This window comes from Salmo salar, chromosome 24, assembly GCF_965601325.2.
Source record: "Salmo salar chromosome 24, fSalSal1, whole genome shotgun sequence".
Classification (NCBI taxonomy): Eukaryota; Metazoa; Chordata; class Actinopteri; order Salmoniformes; family Salmonidae; genus Salmo; species Salmo salar.
This window is the reverse complement of record NC_138314.1, coordinates 6,278,778-6,297,948: the sequence shown is the minus strand read 5'-3', so window position 1 is coordinate 6,297,948 and position 19,171 is coordinate 6,278,778. Positions and strand designations below refer to the sequence as shown.

The 19,171-nt window shown below is 43.0% G+C and overlaps 2 protein-coding genes across 3 annotated transcripts in view; one reads left to right on the top strand and one right to left on the bottom strand.

Annotated features, from left to right (window-relative positions):
• Positions 1 to 5,657, bottom strand: part of abca2 (ATP binding cassette subfamily A member 2) — a 79,701-nt gene extending 74,044 nt beyond the window's left edge. For both annotated transcript variants that reach the window (XM_014171165.3, XM_082968450.1), the window contains exon 1: positions 5,231 to 5,657. In XM_014171165.3, coding sequence (XP_014026640.1) covers positions 5,231 to 5,296 — 66 coding nt within the window. In that variant the 5' untranslated portion in view covers positions 5,297 to 5,657. The remainder of the gene's footprint in view (positions 1 to 5,230) is intronic.
• Positions 5,658 to 8,720: 3,063 nt separating this feature from the next.
• Positions 8,721 to 12,755, top strand: LOC106584966 (alpha-(1,3)-fucosyltransferase 7). The gene is made up of 2 exons (XM_014170649.3): positions 8,721 to 8,918; positions 10,311 to 12,755. The coding sequence occupies exon 2, from the start codon at positions 10,434 to 10,436 to the stop codon at positions 11,472 to 11,474; it is 1,041 nt and encodes a 346-aa protein (XP_014026124.1). The 5' UTR covers positions 8,721 to 8,918; positions 10,311 to 10,433; the 3' UTR covers positions 11,475 to 12,755.
• Positions 12,756 to 19,171: the final 6,416 nt, after the last annotated feature.

Below are 19,171 nucleotides of genomic sequence, written 5' to 3'. Positions count from 1 at the left end.
AAATGCTGACTAGCCCCATCCTAGAACCCATCAATCCACTAGGCTAATGCTATAGACATCTTCCTGAGCCCCTGCAGGCCCAGCGCTGGGCTGCATGATAATAAACCTACAGATGACGTGGCTGTTACTATTATTACTCTGTGGCAACCCTAGTGTACTCCAGGGAATCTATCTGACGTCTTTATTGAGGCTGTGTCCTAAATTTCACCTTATTCTCTACGTAATGCAGTACTGTAGTGCATGAACAGGGCCCTCTGGTCAAAACCTTGTGCACTATAAAGGGAATAGGGTGCCATTTGAGACAGATTCTGTGTGTAATCTCTGAAGGGGAACCAAAGACAAAAATAGCACAAAAAAAGGACACGGTTGGCAAAGACATTAGGCTATGATGGATGATGGATAAAACTAAGCATCTTTAGGAACAACAAAACAAATGTGTCCGGAGCCTCCTTTTAATGGAAAAGGGTAGATGTGAACTATAAAGATCTTTACGCAAAACCCCCCACTGCTGTAAATGGAAAGGCTCCAAAATGCATGGAAATAGATTGTGCTCTCTACGGACTACTATAAATAGGCCCTGTTGACTGATTAACTAAAAACAGTCCTTTAGGTCATTAGGTTTTAAAGTAGGTACTTTACACTGTACATTAAAGGGGTTCACTCCAAAGTTTGTCAGGTGCTGTCTACAAACTAGGCACCATACATTATAAGCATTGTTCTGGGATTCATCCAATGGCATTGAGCTTGAATACCACCTCAGTCACTGGCTTCATCAATAAGTTGACCGTAAGTACATCCCAACCAGAAGCCATGGATTACAGGCAACATCCGCACTGAGCTAAAGGCTAGAGCTGCCGCTTCAAGGAGCGGGATACTAATCCGGACGCTTATAACAAATCCTGCTATTCCCTCAGATGAACCATCCAAGCAAGGGGTCAATACAGGACTAAGATTGAATCCTACTACACCGGCTCTGACGCACAACAGACGTGGCAGGGCTTGCAAGCTATTACAGACTACAAAGGGAAACCCAGTTGTGAGCTGCACAGTGACGCGAGCCTACCAGATGGGCTAAATGCATTTTATTCTCGCTTCGAGGCAAGCCACACTGAAGCATGCATGAGAGCACCAGCTGTTCCGGACGACTGTGTGATCACACTCTCCATAGCCGATGTGAGCAAGATCTTTAAACAGATCAACATTCACAAGGTCGCGAGGCCAGAAGGATTACCAGGACGTGTACACAGAGCATGCGCATACCAACTGGCAAGAGTCTTCATTGACAGTTTCAACCTCTCCCTGACCCAGTCTGCAATACCTACATACAGTGGGGCAAAAAAGTATTTAGTCAGCCACCAATTGTGCAAGTTCTCCCACTTAAAAAGATGAGAGAGGCCTGTAATTTTCATCATAGGTACACTTCAACTATGACAGACAAAATGAAAAAAAAAATCCAGAAAATCACATTGTAGGATTTTTTCTGAATTTATTTGCAAATTATGGTGGAAAATAAGTATTTGGTCAATAACAAAAGTTTATCTCAATACTTTGTTATATACCCTTTGTTGGCAATGACACAGGTCAAACGTTTTCTGTAAGTCTTCACAAGGTTTTCACACACTGTTGCTGGTATTTTGGCCCATTCCTCCATGCAGATCTCCTCTAGAGCAGTGATGTTTTGGGGCTGTCGCTGGGTAACACGGACTTTCAACTCCCTCCAAAGATTTTCTATCGGGTTGAGATCTGGAGACTGGCTAGGCCACTCCAGGACCTTGAAATGCTTCTTACGAAGCCACTCCTTCGTTGCCCGGGCGGTGTGTTTGGGATCATTGTCATGCTGAAAGACCCAGCCACGTTTCATCTTCAATGCCCTTGCTGATGGTAGGAGGTTTTCACTCAAAATCTCACGATACATGGCCCCATTCATTCTTTCCTTTACACGGATCAGTCGTCCTGGTCCCTTTGCAGAAAAACAGCCCCAAAGCATGATGTTTCCACCCCCATGCTTCACAGTAGGTATGGTGTTCTTTGGATGCAACTCAGCATTCTTTGTCCTCCAAACACGACGAGTTGAGTTTTTACCAAAAAGTTATATTTTAGTTTCATCTGACCATATGACATTCTCCCAATCCTCTTCTGGATCATCCAAATGCTCTCTAGCAAACTTCAGACGGGCCTGGACATGTACTGGCTTAAGCAGGGGGACACGTCTGGCACTGCAGGATTTGAGTCCCTGGCGGCGTAGTGTGTTACTGATGGTAGGCTTTGTTACTTTGGTCCCAGCTCTCTGCAGGTCATTCACTAGGTGTGGTTCTGGGATTTTTGCTCACCGTTCTTGTGATCATTTTGACCCCACGGGGTGAGATCTTGCGTGGAGCCCCAGATCGAGGGAGATTATCAGTGGTCTTGTATGTCTTCCATTTCCTAATAATTGCTCCCACAGTTGATTTCTTCAAACCAAGCTGCTTACCTATTGCAGATTCAGTCTTCCCAGCCTGGTGCAGGTCTAGAATTTTGTTTCGGGTGTCCTTTGACAGCTCTTTGGTCTTGGCCATAGTGGAGTTTGGAGTGTGACTGTTTGAGGTTGTGGACAGGTGTCTTTTATACTGATAACAAGTTGAAACAGGTGCCATTAATACAGGTAACGAGTGGAGGACAGAGGAGCCTCTTAAAGAAGAAGTTACAGGTCTGTGAGAGCCAGAAATCTTGCTTGTTTGTAGGTGACCAAATACTTATTTTCCACCATAATTTGCAAATAAATTCATTAAAATTCCTACAATGTGCTTTTCTGGATTTTTGTTTCTCATTTTGTGTGTCATAGTTGACGTGTACCTATGATGAAAATTACAGGCCCCTTTCATCTTTTTAAGTGGGAGAACTTGCACAATTGGGGGTTGACTAAATAGTTTTTTGCCCCACTGTATGTCATGGAGACCACCATAGTCCCCGTGCCCAAGAACGCGAAGGTAACCTAACTAAATGACTACCGCCCATAGCACTCACGTCAGTAGCCATGAAGTGCTTTGAAAGGCTGGTCATGGCTCACATCAACACCATCATCCCGGAAACCCTAGACCCATTCCAATTCGCATACTGCCCCAACAGATCCACAGATGATGCAATCCCAATTGCACTTCACACTGCCCTTTCCCACCTGGACAAAAGAAGCACCTATATGAAAATGCTGTTCACTGACTACAGCTCAGCGTTCAACACCATAGTGTCCACAAAGCTCATCACTAAGCTAAGGACCCTGGGACTAAACACCTCCCTCTGCAGCTGCATCCTGGACTTCCTGATGGGCCGCCACCAGGTGGCAAGGGTAGGCAACCACACATCTGCCACGCTGATCCTCAACACGGGAGCCCCTCGGGGGTGCGTGCTTAGTCCCCTCCCTCCTGTACTCCCTGTTCGCCAAGCACAACTCCAACACCATCATTAAGTTTGCTGACGACACAAAGGTGGTAGGCCTAATCACCGACAACGATGAGACAGCCTATAGGGAGGGGCTCAGAGACCTGGCAGTGTGGTGCCAGGACAACAACCTCTCCCTCAACGTGAGCAAGACAAAGGAGCTGATCGTGGACTACAGCAAAAGGAGGGCAGAACATGCCCCCATTCACGTCAATGAGGCTGTAGTGGAGCAGGTCGAAAGCTTGAAATTCCTTGGTGTCCTCATCACCAACAAACTATCATGGTTCCTGCCATCCAGGACCTATACACTAGGCGGTGTCAGAGGAAGGCCCAAAAAATTGTCAAAGACTCCAGACACCTAAGTCATGGACTGTTCTCTCTGCTACCGCACAGCCAGTTTTATTTTCTTAAAACCGCATTGTTGGTTAAGGGCTTGTAAGTAAGCATTTCACAGTAAGTTTATATTCGGTGCATGTGACAAATAAAATTTGATTTGATTTGATATTCAGGCCCAAATTTCAAATGAATGGGAAAGGCACCATCTAATTAGAGTTATGTAAGAGTTCATTCAATCCCATTAAGTCCGGGTTTACATACTAACAATCATATCATAACAGGTTATAACTTAATAATATGCTATTCTGTATCTGTAGTTATAGAAGAGTTAGATTACTGCTCAGGGTCTTTTAGGTGCTGCTGCAGCTTTACTAATCTGACATAAGCGTGTAACACTGTGTAGCCTAACACGTGCACGTGCTACTGATGGGGAGCTTTCTAAGAAAGTAGTGTCGTTTGTTCCACTGTGTGGTTTTAGAAAACAATGTGTAGACCAGCGTTTAAAAAACGTGTTGACGAGTCGTGTTCGCCAGAACACAGACATACACGTACTATAACATTAAAATGAGCCAGAGCTGCGAAAATCCTTGGATTCTGTTCCTTTCTCTCTATTATCCTATCTGAAGGGAGAGCTACCTCAGAGCATCTTATTTTTGCTGGGATATGCACAGATAGGTGCCAGAGCACCTGCCCCCTCTGTGAAAGTGCCCCTCCCAAGATGTTAGACTGAGCACCAGCTGTCCCCATTCTCAGTGTCCTGTCCCTCCTGTCGTTGTCTGTCAGGTAGCCTAGGCTACACTTGAGGCTGGTGTTTAATCCAAAAGACCCAAATAGATGCATACAAGCAATTGGTTACGCTATACTTATGCATTTTTTTTTTATATGAATACCATTTAGTTATTTAAATGTAATCTATTATCATTTCAAGATGCATATCATGATACATTTTCACGATACCAGAATGACTTACATTTAAAAAAGTTTATTAAATGTGTGTTTACATCTTCTTCCCTACCACATTGATAGATGTACTGAGGCGCATGAGCTAATATGAATTGTTGTTTGTTGAAACACAACAACCTGTTCAGTTCTATGTGCACGGCAAGTAAAACCCGGTGCAACACCAAGTGGTTCTGTGTGTACAAGTAAAACCCGGTGCTACACCACCACATCTAAACATCTTGGAAACTACGGCAGCGCAAATTGGCCTACAATTTCACAAACATATCAGTGAATGAGATGTATTGATAATAAAGGGACGAGGTGCTAAATGTTCAGTCGATACATGATGATGGCTCTGAATATCATGCCAGCCTGAAATACATGCAATGGAGCTGCAGCAACCGAATTCTATTGTAGACCGACGCCTGTCGGGTCTCGCGCTGACATCCGGCGAGCGCACAAGCTAAAGAAGGCCCACATTTCCAAGTGTCTCCATTCTAATTATCATCTATGAATATCAACGAAAATGTTTCCTTACCGGTCCTCTCCTCTTCAAAGACACATTCTTCCACAACAGAAGATGTAGCTGGTGGAGGAATCCCATTTTCACAGGCTCGCGGTTTAATGGTTAAATTATGACACCGTTAATTAAGTTGCCATATAGTGGTGGATTTTTGGATATGGATTACGAACCATTCCGAGGTATTTAAATGACAATTTAGATACATTTCTGTTGGACAAGCTATACAGACTTGATATAGGCTTATTTGCCCATTTTACCTCTCGCTCTCTATCTCTCTCTCTCAACTATAGACCAGATTACTGTTTTCCTCCACTGATGGCTAAATGTGTCTAGCTGTATTTCAGCGGCAAGCCAGGCTGGTATTCTGTATGCAATCACCATCCGCGGAAAAATACAGAAGCATCCAATGGAAACCGTGCTTATGCAATGCGTTAGAATGAACCGAGCACGGTGGGTATAGGGAGAAATATCACCGTCGTGCGGTCTAGTGGGCGGAGACAGCTACAGTACTCTACCTCTTCTCCCACTGTAATCTCGATTCTATTCTTTGAAACACAAAGTTCTTCCAGCCAAAACCGAGTAGTCTATGTAAAATTTTAACCTATTTTAACCTAGAATTTTAACCTAGTCATTTCAGTGTAGACAGTCTCTCAGAGTTCCCAAATCTGAGTTGTAGAATTCTAGATCTCTCTAAATGTTGTTCTTCCTTACAAAATATTTGTTATGACCATTGCTTTCTCAAATGTTTAGTCATGCACTCATGTGTCACTCTGTATGTGTGTGTGTGTGTGTGTGTGTGTGTGTTTGTGTGCAGAGAGAGATTATACAAAAATGGAGACAGACTGAGCATCTTTGTGACATGTCTTTATGCAGTGGTTCTAAATACTAGGGGTCTGGGAGGACCCAAATAAGTTTTCTAGTCAAATCTTAAACAAAATATTGTGTTCATATCAATTCACTTCTACCACTCGAGGATTATATATTGATTTACCTGTTCCTAAAGAATATACCTGGCCAAAGCAAATTCTTTACTTCCGATGCCATCTAGTGGTCTTTTTATAAATTGTTACTGCTATGATAGTTATCCTTTTCCTTTATATAGTGTGCTACATAGAGAATAGAGTTCCAATTGGGGCACGCAGGTAGTGGCACGACAGTAGTGTTCTAATTTGTTAGCAGGGGAAAGTAGGGGTGTGATAAATGTATAAAAGCATAAGGAAATGCTCCTCTGTGGTGTATTATTGCGAAGGTTTGAGTAGATAAAACACGATTTAAATGATAGCCCTTTTCAAGCCTTCCATTTTGGTACAATTATCAGTTTAAATCAGACAGCTCTTGCACAGTAGCCAAACTGAGGTCATGGTCACGGGCGGGACCTGGTCTACAACAGGAGAGAAACTAGGCAGGGCTGTGTTTGAACAGATACAGTGCATTTGGAAAGTATTCAGCCCCTTGACTCTTTCCACATTTTGTTAAGTTTCAGCCTTATTCTAAAATGTATTAAATAGTTTGTCCCCCTTATCAATCTACACACAATACCCCATAATGACAAAGCAAAAACTGTTTTTTGGAATTGTTTGCAAAAAATTATAATAAAATACTGAAATATCACATTTACATACGTATTTAGACCCTTTACTCTGTACTTTGTTGAAGCAACTTTGGCGGAGATTACAGCCTCGAGTCTTCTTGGGTATGACGCTACAAGCTTGGCACACCTGTATTTGGGGAGTTTCTCACATTCTTCTCTGCAGATAATCTCAAACTGTGTCAGGTTAGATGAGGAGCGCCGCACAGCTATTTTCAGGTCTCTTCAGAGATGTTTGATCGGGTTCAAGTCCGGGCTCTGGCTGGGTCACTCAAGGACATTCAGAGACTTGTCCCAAAGCCACTCTTCATTGTCTTGGCTGTGTGCCTAGGTTCACTGTCCTGTTGGAAGGTGAACCTTCGCCCCAGTCTGAGGTCCTGAGTGCTCTGGAGCAGGTTTTCATCAAGGATGTCTCTGTACATTGCTCTGTTCATCTTTCCCTCGAGCCTGACTAGTCCCCCAGTTCCTGCCGCTGAAAAACATCCACACAGCATGATGCTGCCACCACCATGCTTCACCATAGGGATGGTGCCAGTTTTCCTAGAGACGTGACGCTTGGCATTCAGGCCAAAGAGTTGAATCTTGGTTTCATCAGACCAGAGAATCTTGTTTCTCATGGTCTCAGAGTCTTTAGGTACCTTTTGGCAAACCCCAAGCAAGCTGTCATGTGGCTTTTACTGAGGAGTGGCTTTCGTCTGGCCACTCTACCATATAGGCCTGATTGGTGGAGTGCTCCAGAGATGGTTGTACTTCTGGAAGGTTCTCCCATCTCCACAGAGGAACTCTGGAGCTCTGTCAGAGTGACCATCGGGTTCTTGGTCACCTCCCTGACCAAGGCCCTTCTCTAGGAAGACTCTTGGTGGTTCCAAACTTGATTTTGAATGATTGAGGCCACTGTGTTCTTGGGGACCTTCAATGCTGCATACATTTTTTGGTGCCTTTCCCCAGATCTGTGCCTCGACACAATCCTGTCTCGGAGCTCTACGGACAATTCCTTCGATCTCATGGCTTGGTTTTTGCTCTGACATGCACTGTCAACTGTGGGACCTTATACAGACAGGTGTGTGCCTTTCCAAATCATGTCCAATCAATTGAATTTACCACAGGTGGACTCCAATCAAGTTGTAGAAACATCTCAAGGATGATCAATGGAAACAGGATGCACCTGAGCTCGATTTCGAGTCTCATAGCAAAGGGTCTGAATACTTACGTAAATCATTTACACTGTGTGTAAATTGCAGAGGATTTTTATTTATTTAATCAATTTTAGAATAAGGCTGTAACGTAACAATGTGTGGAAAAAGTCAAGGGGTCTGAATACTTTCCGAATGCACTGTAAGATTCAGAAGTAAATTGCTGGCAAGCCAACTGCAAGAAAAGTGGCATTGGGCCACATACAACCGTTATTCTGTGGTCATGGTGTGGTACCTCTTTCCTCTCCATTTTTCAACAATGACACGAAAACATTGTGGTTTAGTAATCGAGAAGTCACGCCCTTGGTGCCTACGGATGACCTCAACTGAAGTGATTGTTCTGAGCGTACAGCTTAGATTATTCATGGGGAAAAGTTATCTAGCAAAGCTCAAATACAGTAAAAAAAATTAAAAAGAAGGGAAGCTGGAACATATGAAATGAATTCAGCACAGAAAACCGATTAAGATCTACTGATTAGGATCTCGTAGAACGTCCGGTTGACCAAAAACTCGGCTTGTACCCCCGTCTAATGATTGAAACATGCTTATTGTGGGCTCTTTCATTATTGTGATTGTTGTTGTGAGCACTAAATATGCTCCCAACAATTGAATGAGTACATATAAAACGTAAATAATGAGAGTAAAATTAATGTATTCTTAGAGTAACTACAACAGTGCCCTACCAAAGCTCAGCTGTACAATCCAGATGACTGTCATAAAGTCACAACCAAGGGTGTGGTTTGTGGTAAGTGCATGTTGAGAGAGAACAGAAAGATGATGTAGTTGGCTGGATTTCCTACACACTGGTATGTGCCACTGCCTACGTTACTATATAATCTCACAGGAGAAAAGTCATCTTCAGTGAGTCTTACCTCCACAGGACAGCAAACACTGACAGACATTCACCTCGGACCTCACCCAGGTGAGCACAATTGAGCCTTGGTGTCGTGAGAAGTACCACTGAGCCTTGGTGTCGTGAGACATCTCTATTTGCCAAATCAAATCAAATCTTATTGGTCACATACACATGGTTAGCAGATGTTAATGCGAGTGTAGCGAAATGCTTGTGCTTCTAGTTCCGACAGTGCAATAATATGCGAACAAGTAATCTAACAATGCCAGCGCTACTAAAAGGGTTCTATGGAATGGGATGCTCATCTGGGTAAATTTTAAAAAAGAACCGGTGATGGAATGGCTTACTACCAGGGAGAACACTAAATAAAAGAGTATCTATGCATTAGATAAAATGTTTGTTGTTGCGGCCCTTTTGGGACATCTCCGTGATGTGTCTTTATGCACGAAGAATGCAATGGTTCTGAATACTGCACTCTTAGAAAAAAAGGAGCTATCTCAAACCTTAAATGGTTCTTTGGTTGTCCCCATAGGAGAACCCTTTGAATAACCCTTTTTGGTTCCAGGTAGAACCCTTTCCACAGAGGGTTCTACATAAAACACAAAGGGGTTCTATGTGGAACCAAAAAGGGTTTTCCCTGGAACCAAAACGTGTTCTCCTATGGGGACAGCTGAGTAACCCTTTTGGAATCCTTTTTTCTAAGAGTGCAGGGGTCTGGGAAGGCTGAAAAATAATGTTCCTGTTATGCACAGCATGATACATTGTAAGTCGCTCTGGATAAGAGCGTCTGCTAAATGACTTAAATGTAAATGTAAATGTATCTCATTACATAGCCACACACAGCAGGAGGCCATTCAGGCGTCACACATTATATTTCACACCGCATGAATCAGCACAAAGCTAGAGCACTTCAGCAGGTACCATCTGAAACCATTTCTGTTCCTCTGACTGTCATTTCATCTCCTTTGAAACTATATGGAAGAGGCAGAAAACGTGCTTTTATGTACATGGGCTATGTGAAAAAAGAGAGATAATTTCCATTTGTAGTGATATATGAATATTTTCTGATTACTTGAATCAATTAATCAATCCTCAGATATTGTATATTCCATCTTCCGTAAGACTAATAATTTGCTGTACTTAATGTATTTAACTGTCACAGTGATTGTGAAATACTGACTGAAAGTGGGATGGTTATCTAAAAAATAGAAAGAAGTGAGAGGATGTGGTATTGCAGAGGTGAAGTGGAGCTGACGCAGTTTTCTAAAAGTGACTATTTTCATTCATTAGAGAATCTTCTGCCATATTGTTCATGTCTGTATTTATAAGGAATTCCAAGAGCTTCTTCCAACCCTATTCTTTAAAGACCCGATTCAGACTTAGAAAATGTATGCTTTTCCTAAGCGTTTTGACTGGGCCCTTGAATCTATTGAATACTAATTTATCTTATTGTCTTACCAGGGAGGAAATATTACACTATTTGAGTAACAACCCCAAGGAGATTGTGTGATTCTGGACTAAACTAAAGTACGCCGCAATTCCACCATTCAGTCTGTTGCCTGCCTGTCATCCCCTGGGTCAGAGATGACTGCCTCCATGCCCCTGTTCCTCTCAGCCATTATGCTCCTCAGCATCTCCTCTTATGTGCTCCACCAGAGGCTCCTACTGCTGGCTCAGATAGGGATCGCTCATCAACACAAACCCAGGAACCTCACCATCCTGCTGTGGCACTGGCCCTTCGGCCGTCCCTACAGCCTGGAGGGAGATGTGTGCAGCGACGAGTACGGTATCCCAGGCTGCCTCCTCAGTGACAACACCTCCCTGTTCCCCCAGGCAGACGTGGTGGTCTTCCACAACCATGAGCTGAGGACCGGCCGCTCTTCCCTGCCTCTCCACCTCCCCCGGTCAGTCTCCCAGCGCTGGCTCTGGCTGTCCCTTGAGCCCCCGGTGCACAATGGCAACCTGACCAAGTACAATGGACTGTTCAACTGGACCATGAGCTACCGAGGCGACGCTGACATATCCATGCCCTATGGGAAGATAGTTCCGGTTCCACATAACGGTAACAGTAGCAGCTATGTGATCCCCAAGAAGAGGGCTTGTTTGGCCAGCTGGGTGGTCAGCAACTACAGGCCGGACCATGCCAGGAGTCAAGTCTACCAGAGCCTGAGGAAGTACATTCCCATAGAGGTGTATGGACACTGGTCAAAGAGGCCACTGACCGACCAAAGTCTGATACCCATCATTGGCCACTGTAGCTTCTACCTGGCTTTTGAAAACTCAGTGGCATTGGACTACATAACTGAGAAGTTGTGGAGGAATGCCTACCAAGCAGGGGCAGTACCTGTGGTTCTGGGGCCCTCTCGGGCTAACTATGAGGCTCTTGTGCCACCAGGCTCGTTCATCCATGTCAGTGACTTCAATAGCACAGAGGGGCTGGCTGTCTTCCTACAGCAGCTGGCCACAGACAGAGGACGCTATGAGGGTTACTTCAAGTGGCGTCAGACACATAGAATCAAGATGTACACCGACTGGAGAGAGAGGCTCTGTAATATCTGTGCCAACTATCAAAGACTACCAGGTAACAAGGTGTACTATGATCTGGAGGCATGGGCCAGTAGATAACATCATAGATGCTTTTACTACTGTAGGTTATTTTGTACTACAATATGTTCAAGAACTTGTATTGTAGCCAGTTTTTTTTCACCTGCAAAACAACAGTCTGCAGTGAAACTTGAAAAACATTCCGTTCTGGTGGTGTGCCACTTTCACATCAGCTTGATGACATTACAACATTCACTTTTGGTCCCTAATGCAGAAACACCACAGAAAAATCACAACTTCTGTAACACCCAGCTTTCTGACACAATACATTTTTAGTTCATATATTAGATACTTTATTTTGTTATTATTAGTAATATGTATTTTCTTTCTGTATCTAATCAGGTTGACAAATGTGGGTGGGCAAGTGGGAGGGATAGGGAAGGCTCAGGGGACAAACAAGGGCTTTTTGGGATTCAGAGAGGTTTCACTTTTGTAAAAATGTTTGCTTAAAACTTCAATAGAAAAATGGAAATAAGGAAATGACACAACCGTGTAGGCTAGCTAGCTCATGATGCAATTGTAATGGCACAAGACAATGTCTTTCCAGGCAGTAATATTGAGGGTAAGCTTTCATAGATTTGTTTCTCTCTCTGTATTTTGCTACTTATAATACGTTACAGTATAGTTCATACCCTTTATTTAGGCATAATGACTAATGCAAGTAAGTTGCCAACCTTAGCGTGACTTACTCGACTTAAGCCCTTGGCTCCTATGGGGAGAATAGGCAGTTGATGAATGTCCTCCATCACACTTGGTTCAGGGTTTTTCCAGATCACACCAATTGAGGCCGTTCTCAGTCATTTCTGCCTGGATGTCTCTCCTCCAAGTGCTTCTGGGTCAACCCCTGTTTCTTTTCCCCTGGAAAAGAATAGTAAACCATTAACAAAATCCCTGTACCAATACTTACGCAATCCCTCTCAGAGAGATTACTGTGTATTAACAGTTCTGCATGTCACTCAATTCAAACAAACTCCTCTGTAACCTAATGTGACTGTATAACCAATAATGATGCAATTATTGAATTTCTAGTTTCAATGAAAATTACACACACAAACGTTGCATCTCAAATGGTACCCTATTCCCTACATAGTGTAATTTATAGGGAATAGTGTGCCATTTGGGATGTAACCTTAGTTTCTGGTACAGATACCCGTGAGGAGACGTTGCTTTATAATCTCAACATCTATGGATTCAGGGAACAATAATTGACCACTATGCACATATAGCTCTGGCCACCAGATGTCATGATTGCCTAAAAACTGAATAAAACATGGAAACAATAAAGATATGCTTTTTACATTTCTTCAGTGGTGTAAAGTACTTAAGTAAAACTACTTTAAAGTACAACTTAAGTAGTTTTTTTGGGTGTCTGTACTTTACTATTTATATTTTCAAAATGGTTTACTTTTACTTCACTACATTAAAACATTCCCAAACCAGAAACCGTGGATTGATGGCAGCATTCGCGCAAAACTGAAAGCACGAACCACTGCTTTTAATCAGGGCAAGGTGACCGGAAACATGACCGAATACAAACAGTGTAGCTATTCCCTCCGCAAGGCAATCAAACAAGCTAAGCGTCAGTATAGAGCAGGGGCGAAAATCTGATATCCACTTTGGAGGGGACAATCACATGAAATTTTCTCAAGAGCAATTCCTGAGGGGGACACCAAAAGTAGTGCTGTAACACATAGCCTACATTGTAATATGGTAAATGTATATTGAGGAACCAAAGAAATAAGGTGTTTGCCGTACTCCTAACTACCGGTACCCAGAACTACACAACTAATCACAACAGCAATACCATTGCCTTTAACAAATCTTAGTTCAGTCACCAGTTTAAGTTGAGAGTGGGGGTATCCATGGCATTTTCCAATTATGTTCCTATTTTACAAGTCAAAAAAATTGAGAACCTTTCATAATGTTGCCAAACAAAGACTCAACAAACTTACCTGAGACTCCCTGTCTCTGCCAGTCTGTCCCTGCATATCTGTCCCCAACTCTGCTGTCTGTGTGCCATCTGTTGCCTGCTCTGCCTAATGACATCATTGTGAAACATTTCCATTAGAATTTAATTTCTTTCTTATGAACATTTTATCAACTAGTCTTTGAGATATTAGGCTACTAGGGTTCTTACTATGCGTTTTGGTGTATTGAAAAATACTCTGATGTCCGTCCTTTATTTTTCTGCCATTTTCTACCTGGCTGGCTGGCTGGCTACACACACATTGTGTAGGTTATTTACAGTAGGAGATGGGCTTCTATCATCTTCAATCATTCTATATGGGCTTCGATCTAAAAGGTAGGTAGCAAATGTGAAACGGATTAAAATGACAAGAGTTGACAGCTGTATGAGTTCACCATTTACACAACATATGCTGCAACCTTTTGTAATTTTAATAGTTTGTTTCATATTGGCTGGCTTCTAACAATAGCTGAATTTGCAAAGCTAGCGAGCACCAATTCAGTTTCAGTGGTGTTTGCTATAATCTTTGCTACCTGGGTTAAATAAAGGTGAAATAAAATAAATAAATAAAAGTTCCCTTGTGACAATTTAGCTTTTGCAACGAGACCATTAAATATATTTAAGACAATGGTAGAAGAGAGTGTAGTTCTGTTCAGTTTGGACTTCAGTTTATCGCTAACCTTATCACAGGGACTTTGAAGCACTAACTTACATCATCTGCATGCTGATTCCATCTTTGACGACGCCACATAAATGGAATAGGTACTAGCTAGCTTAATAGTTAATATTTGCGCGCTAGCTCTGCATATTCAGCTAGTGTGTGTGCGCGATTGACTGGATGAACCTCACGGCAGTTACGTAGCAAGCTAAGGAACTGGCAGTGGATCAAACCCTTGTGAGGCAAAGGGCGGGGGGGTCGCAATCTTTTGAAACTTAAAAACGCGCTATTAAGTGTCTATAATCAGCACAATTGCTTTCATTGCGTATTATTAATATTATTTAAATTACATAGTTATGTTTCAGTGATATATTGGGGGGGGACAAATCATATTTTTCCAAGGATGGGGGGGTCGTGTCCCCCCCGTCCCCCCCGGGATTTCCGCCCCTGGTATAGAGACAAAGTAGAGTCGCAATTCAACGGCTCAGACACGAGAGGTATGTGGCAGGGTCTACAGTCAATCACGGACTTTAAAAGGAAAACCAGCCCCGTCACAGACCAGGATGTCTTCCTCCCAGACAGACTAAACTTTGCTCGCTTTGAGGACAATACAGTGCCACTGACCCGGCCCGCTACCAAAACCTGCGGGCTCTCCTTCACTGCAGCCAACGTGAGCAAAACATTTAAACGTGTCAACCCTTACAAGGCTGCAGGTCCAGACGGCATCCCAGCCGCGTCCTCAGAGCATACGCATAGACCATCTGGCTGGTGTGTTTACGGACATATTCAATCAAACCTTATTCCAGTCTGCTGTCCCCACATGCTTCAACAGGGCCACTAGTGTTCCTGTTCCCAAGAAAGCTAAGGTAACTGAGCTAAATGACTACTGCCGTAGCACTGACTTCTGTCATCATGAAGTGCTTTGAGAGACTAGTCAAGGACCATATCACCTCCACCCTACCTGACACCCTAGACCCACTCCAATTTGCTTACCGCCCCAATAGGTCCACAGACGACGCAATCACACTGCCCTAACCAATCTGGATAAGAGGAATACCTATGTGAGAATGCTGTTCATCGACTACAGCTCAGCATTTAACACCATAGTACCCTCCAAACTCGTCATCAAGCTCGAGACCCTGGGTCTCGACCCCACCCCGTGCAACTGGGTCCAGGACTTCCTGACGGGCCGTCCCCAGGTAGTGAGGGTAGGTAACAACATATCCACCCCGCTGATCCTCAACACTGGGGCCCCACAAGTAGAGGTCGACCGATTATGATTTTTCACCGCCGATACCGATTATTGGAGGGCCCAAAATAATGACAAAATAATGGGTTTGTAATAATGACAATTACAACAATACTGAATGAACACTTATTTTAACTTAATATAATACATCAATAAAATCAATTTAGCCTCAAATAAATAATGAAACATGTTCAATTTGGTTTAAATAATGCAAAAACAAAGTGTTGGAGAAGAAAGTAAAAGTGCAGTATGTGCCATGTAAGAAAGCTAACGTTTAAGTTCCTTGCTAAGAATATGAGAACATATGAAAGCTGGTGGTTCCTTTTAACATGAGTCATCAATATTCCCAGGTAAGAAGTTTTAGGTTGTAGTTATTATAGGAATTATAGGACTATTTCTCTCTATACGATTTGTATTTCATATACCTTTGACTATTGGATGTTCTTATAGGGACTTTAGTATTGCCAGTGTAACAGTATAGCTTACGTCCCTCTCCTCGCTCCTACCTGGGCTCAAACCAGGAACACATCGACAACAGCCACCCTCGAAGCAGCGTTACCCATGCAGAGCAAGGGGAACAACTACTCCAAGTCTCAGAGGGAGTGACGTTTGAAACGTTATTAGTGCGCACCCGCTAACTAGCTAGCCATTTCACATCGGGTTACACCAGCCTAATCTTGGGAGTTGATAGGCTTGAAGTCATAAACAGCACAATGCTTGAAGCACAGCGAAGAGCTGCTGGCAAAACGCACGAAGGTGCTGTTTGAATGAATGCTTACAAGCCTGCTGCTGCCTACCACCGCTCAGTCAGACTGCTCTATCAAATCATAGACTTAATTATAACATAATAACGCACAGAAATACGAGCCTTTGGTCATTAATATGGTCGAATCCTGAAACTATCATCTCGAAAACAAAACATTTTTCCTTTCAGTGAAATACGGAACCGTTTCGTATTTTATCTAACGGGTGGCATCCCTAAATCTAAATATTCCTGTTACATTGCACATCCTTCAATGTTATGTCATAATTACCTACAATTCTGGCAAATTAGTTCGCAACGAGCCAGGCGGCCCAAACTGTTGCATATACCCTGACTCTGCGTGCAATGAACGCAAGAGAAATGACACAATTTCACCTGGTTAATATTGCCTGCTAACCTGGATTTCTTTTAGCTAAATATGCACGTTTAAAAATATATACTTATGTGTAATGATTTTAAGAAAGGCATTGAGGTTTATGGTTAGGTACAGTCGTGCAACGATTGTGCTTTTTTCGCAAATACGCTTTTGTTAAATCATCCCCCGTTTGGCGAAGTCGACTGTCTTTGTTAGGAAGAAATAGTCTTCACAGTTCGCAACGAGCCAGGCGGCCCAAACTGCTGCGTATACCCTGACTCTGTTGCAAGAAAAGTGACACATTTTCCCTAGTTAATAGAAATTCATGTTAGCAGGCAATATTAACTAAATATGCAGGTTTAAAAATATATACTTGTGTATTGATTTTAAGAAAAGCATTGATGTTTATGGTTGGAGCAACGTGTACCTCAGCGATTATATGCAACGCAGGACAGGCTAGATAAACTAGTAATATCATCAACCATGTGTAGTTAACTAGTGATTATGATTGATTGATTGTTTTTTATAAGATAAGTTTAATGCTAGCTAGCAACTTACCTTGGCTTCTTACTGCATTCGCAGGCAGGCTCCTCGTGGAGTGCAATGTAAAGCAGGTAGTTAGAGCGTTGGACTAGTTAACCGCAAGGTTGCAAGATTGAATCCCCGAGCTGACAAGGTAAAAATCTGTCATTCTGCCCCTGAACAAGGCAGTTAACCCACCGTTCCTAGGCCGTCATTGAAAATAAGAATGTGTTCTTAACTGACTTGCCTAGTTAAATAAAGGTAAAAAAAAAAAAATGATTGGCCAAATCGGCATCCAAAAATACCGATTTCCGATTGTTATGAAATCTTGAAATCGGCCCTAATTAATCGGCCATTCCGATTAATCAGTCGACCTCTACCCACAAGGGTGCGTTCTCAGCCCTCACCTGTACTCCCTGTTCACCCACGACTGCGTGGCCATGCACGCCTCCAACTCAATCATCAAGTTTGCAGACGACACTACAGTGGTAGGCTTGATTACCAATAACAACGAGACGGCCTACAGGGAGGAGGTGAGGGCCCTCGGAGTGTGGTGTCAGGAAAATAACCTCACACTCAATGTCAACAAAACAAAGGAGATGATCGTGGACTTTAGGAAGCAGCAGAGGGAGCTCCCCCCTATCCACATCGACGGGAGGGTAGAAAGTTTTAAGTTCCTTGGCGTACACATCACGGACAAACTGAAATGGTCCAACCACACAGGCAGCATGGTGAAGAAGGCGCAGCAGCACCTCTTCAACCTCAGGAGGCTGAAGAAATTCGGCTTGTCACCAAAATCACTCACAAACATTTACAGACGCACAATCGAGAGCATCCTGTCGGGCTGTATCACCGCCTGGTACGGCAACTGCTCCGCCCATAACCGGAAGGCTCTCCAGAGGGTTGTGAGGTCAGCACAACGCATCACCGGGGGCAAACTACCTGGTACTTTTGATACTTAAGTACATTTAAAATCAAATACTTTTAGACTTTTACTCAAGTAGTATTTTACTGGGTGACTTTCACTTTAGCTTGAGTCATTTTCAATTAAGGAATCTTTACTTTTACTCAAGTATGACAATTGGGTACTTTTTCCACCATTGGATTTCTTGAGTTTAGAATAAATCATTAATTGTTTTATAGGCTATTAACATTACCAGTCAGAAATATGGATACACCTACTCAATCCAGGGTTTTTCTTTATTTTTACTATTTTCTACATTGTAGAATAATAGTGAAGACATCAAAACTGAAATAACACACATGGAATCATGCAGTAACCAAAAAAGTGTTAAACAAATCCAAATATATTTTATATTTGAGATTCTTCAAAATAGCCACCCTTTGCCTTGATGACAGCTTTGCACACTCTCGGCATTATTTCATCCATCTTCACCTGGAATGCTTTTCCAACAGTTTTTAAGCAGTTCCCACTTATGCTGAGCACTTTTTGGCTGCATTTCCTTCACTCTGCGGTCCAACTCATCCAAAGCCATCGCAATTGGGTTGAGGTCGGGTGATTGTGGAGGCCAGGTCATCTGATGCACTTTCCCTCTTGGTAAAATAGCCCTTACACAGCCTGGAGGTGTTGGGTAATTGTCCTGTTGAAAAACAAACGATAGTCCCACTAAGCGCAAACCAGATGGGATGGCATATTTCTGCAGAATGCTGTAGTAGCCATGCTGGTTAAGTGTGCCTTGAATTCTAAATAAATCACAGACAGTGTCACCAGCAAAGCACCCCCACACCATCACACCTCCTCCTCCATGCTTCACAGTGGGAACCACACATGCAGAGATCATCCATTTACCTACTCTGTATCTCACAAAGACATGGTGGTTGGAACCAAAAATCTCACTTTTGGACTCATCAGACCAAAGGACAAATTTCACCGGTCTAATGTCCATTGTTCGTGTTTCTTGGCCTAAGCAAGTCTCTTCTTATTATTGGTGTCCTTTAGTAGTGGTTTCTTTGCAGCAATTCGACCATGAAGGCCTGATGCACACAGTCTCCTCTGAACAGTTGATGTTGAGGTGTGTCTGCATTTATTTGGGTTGCAATCTGAGGTGCAGTTAACTCTAATGAACTTATCCTCTGCAGCAGAGGTAACTCTGGGTCTTCCTTTCCTGTGGCGGTCCTCATCAGAGCCAGTTTCATCATAACGCTTGATGGTTTTTGTGACTGCACTTGAAGTTTTCAAAGTTT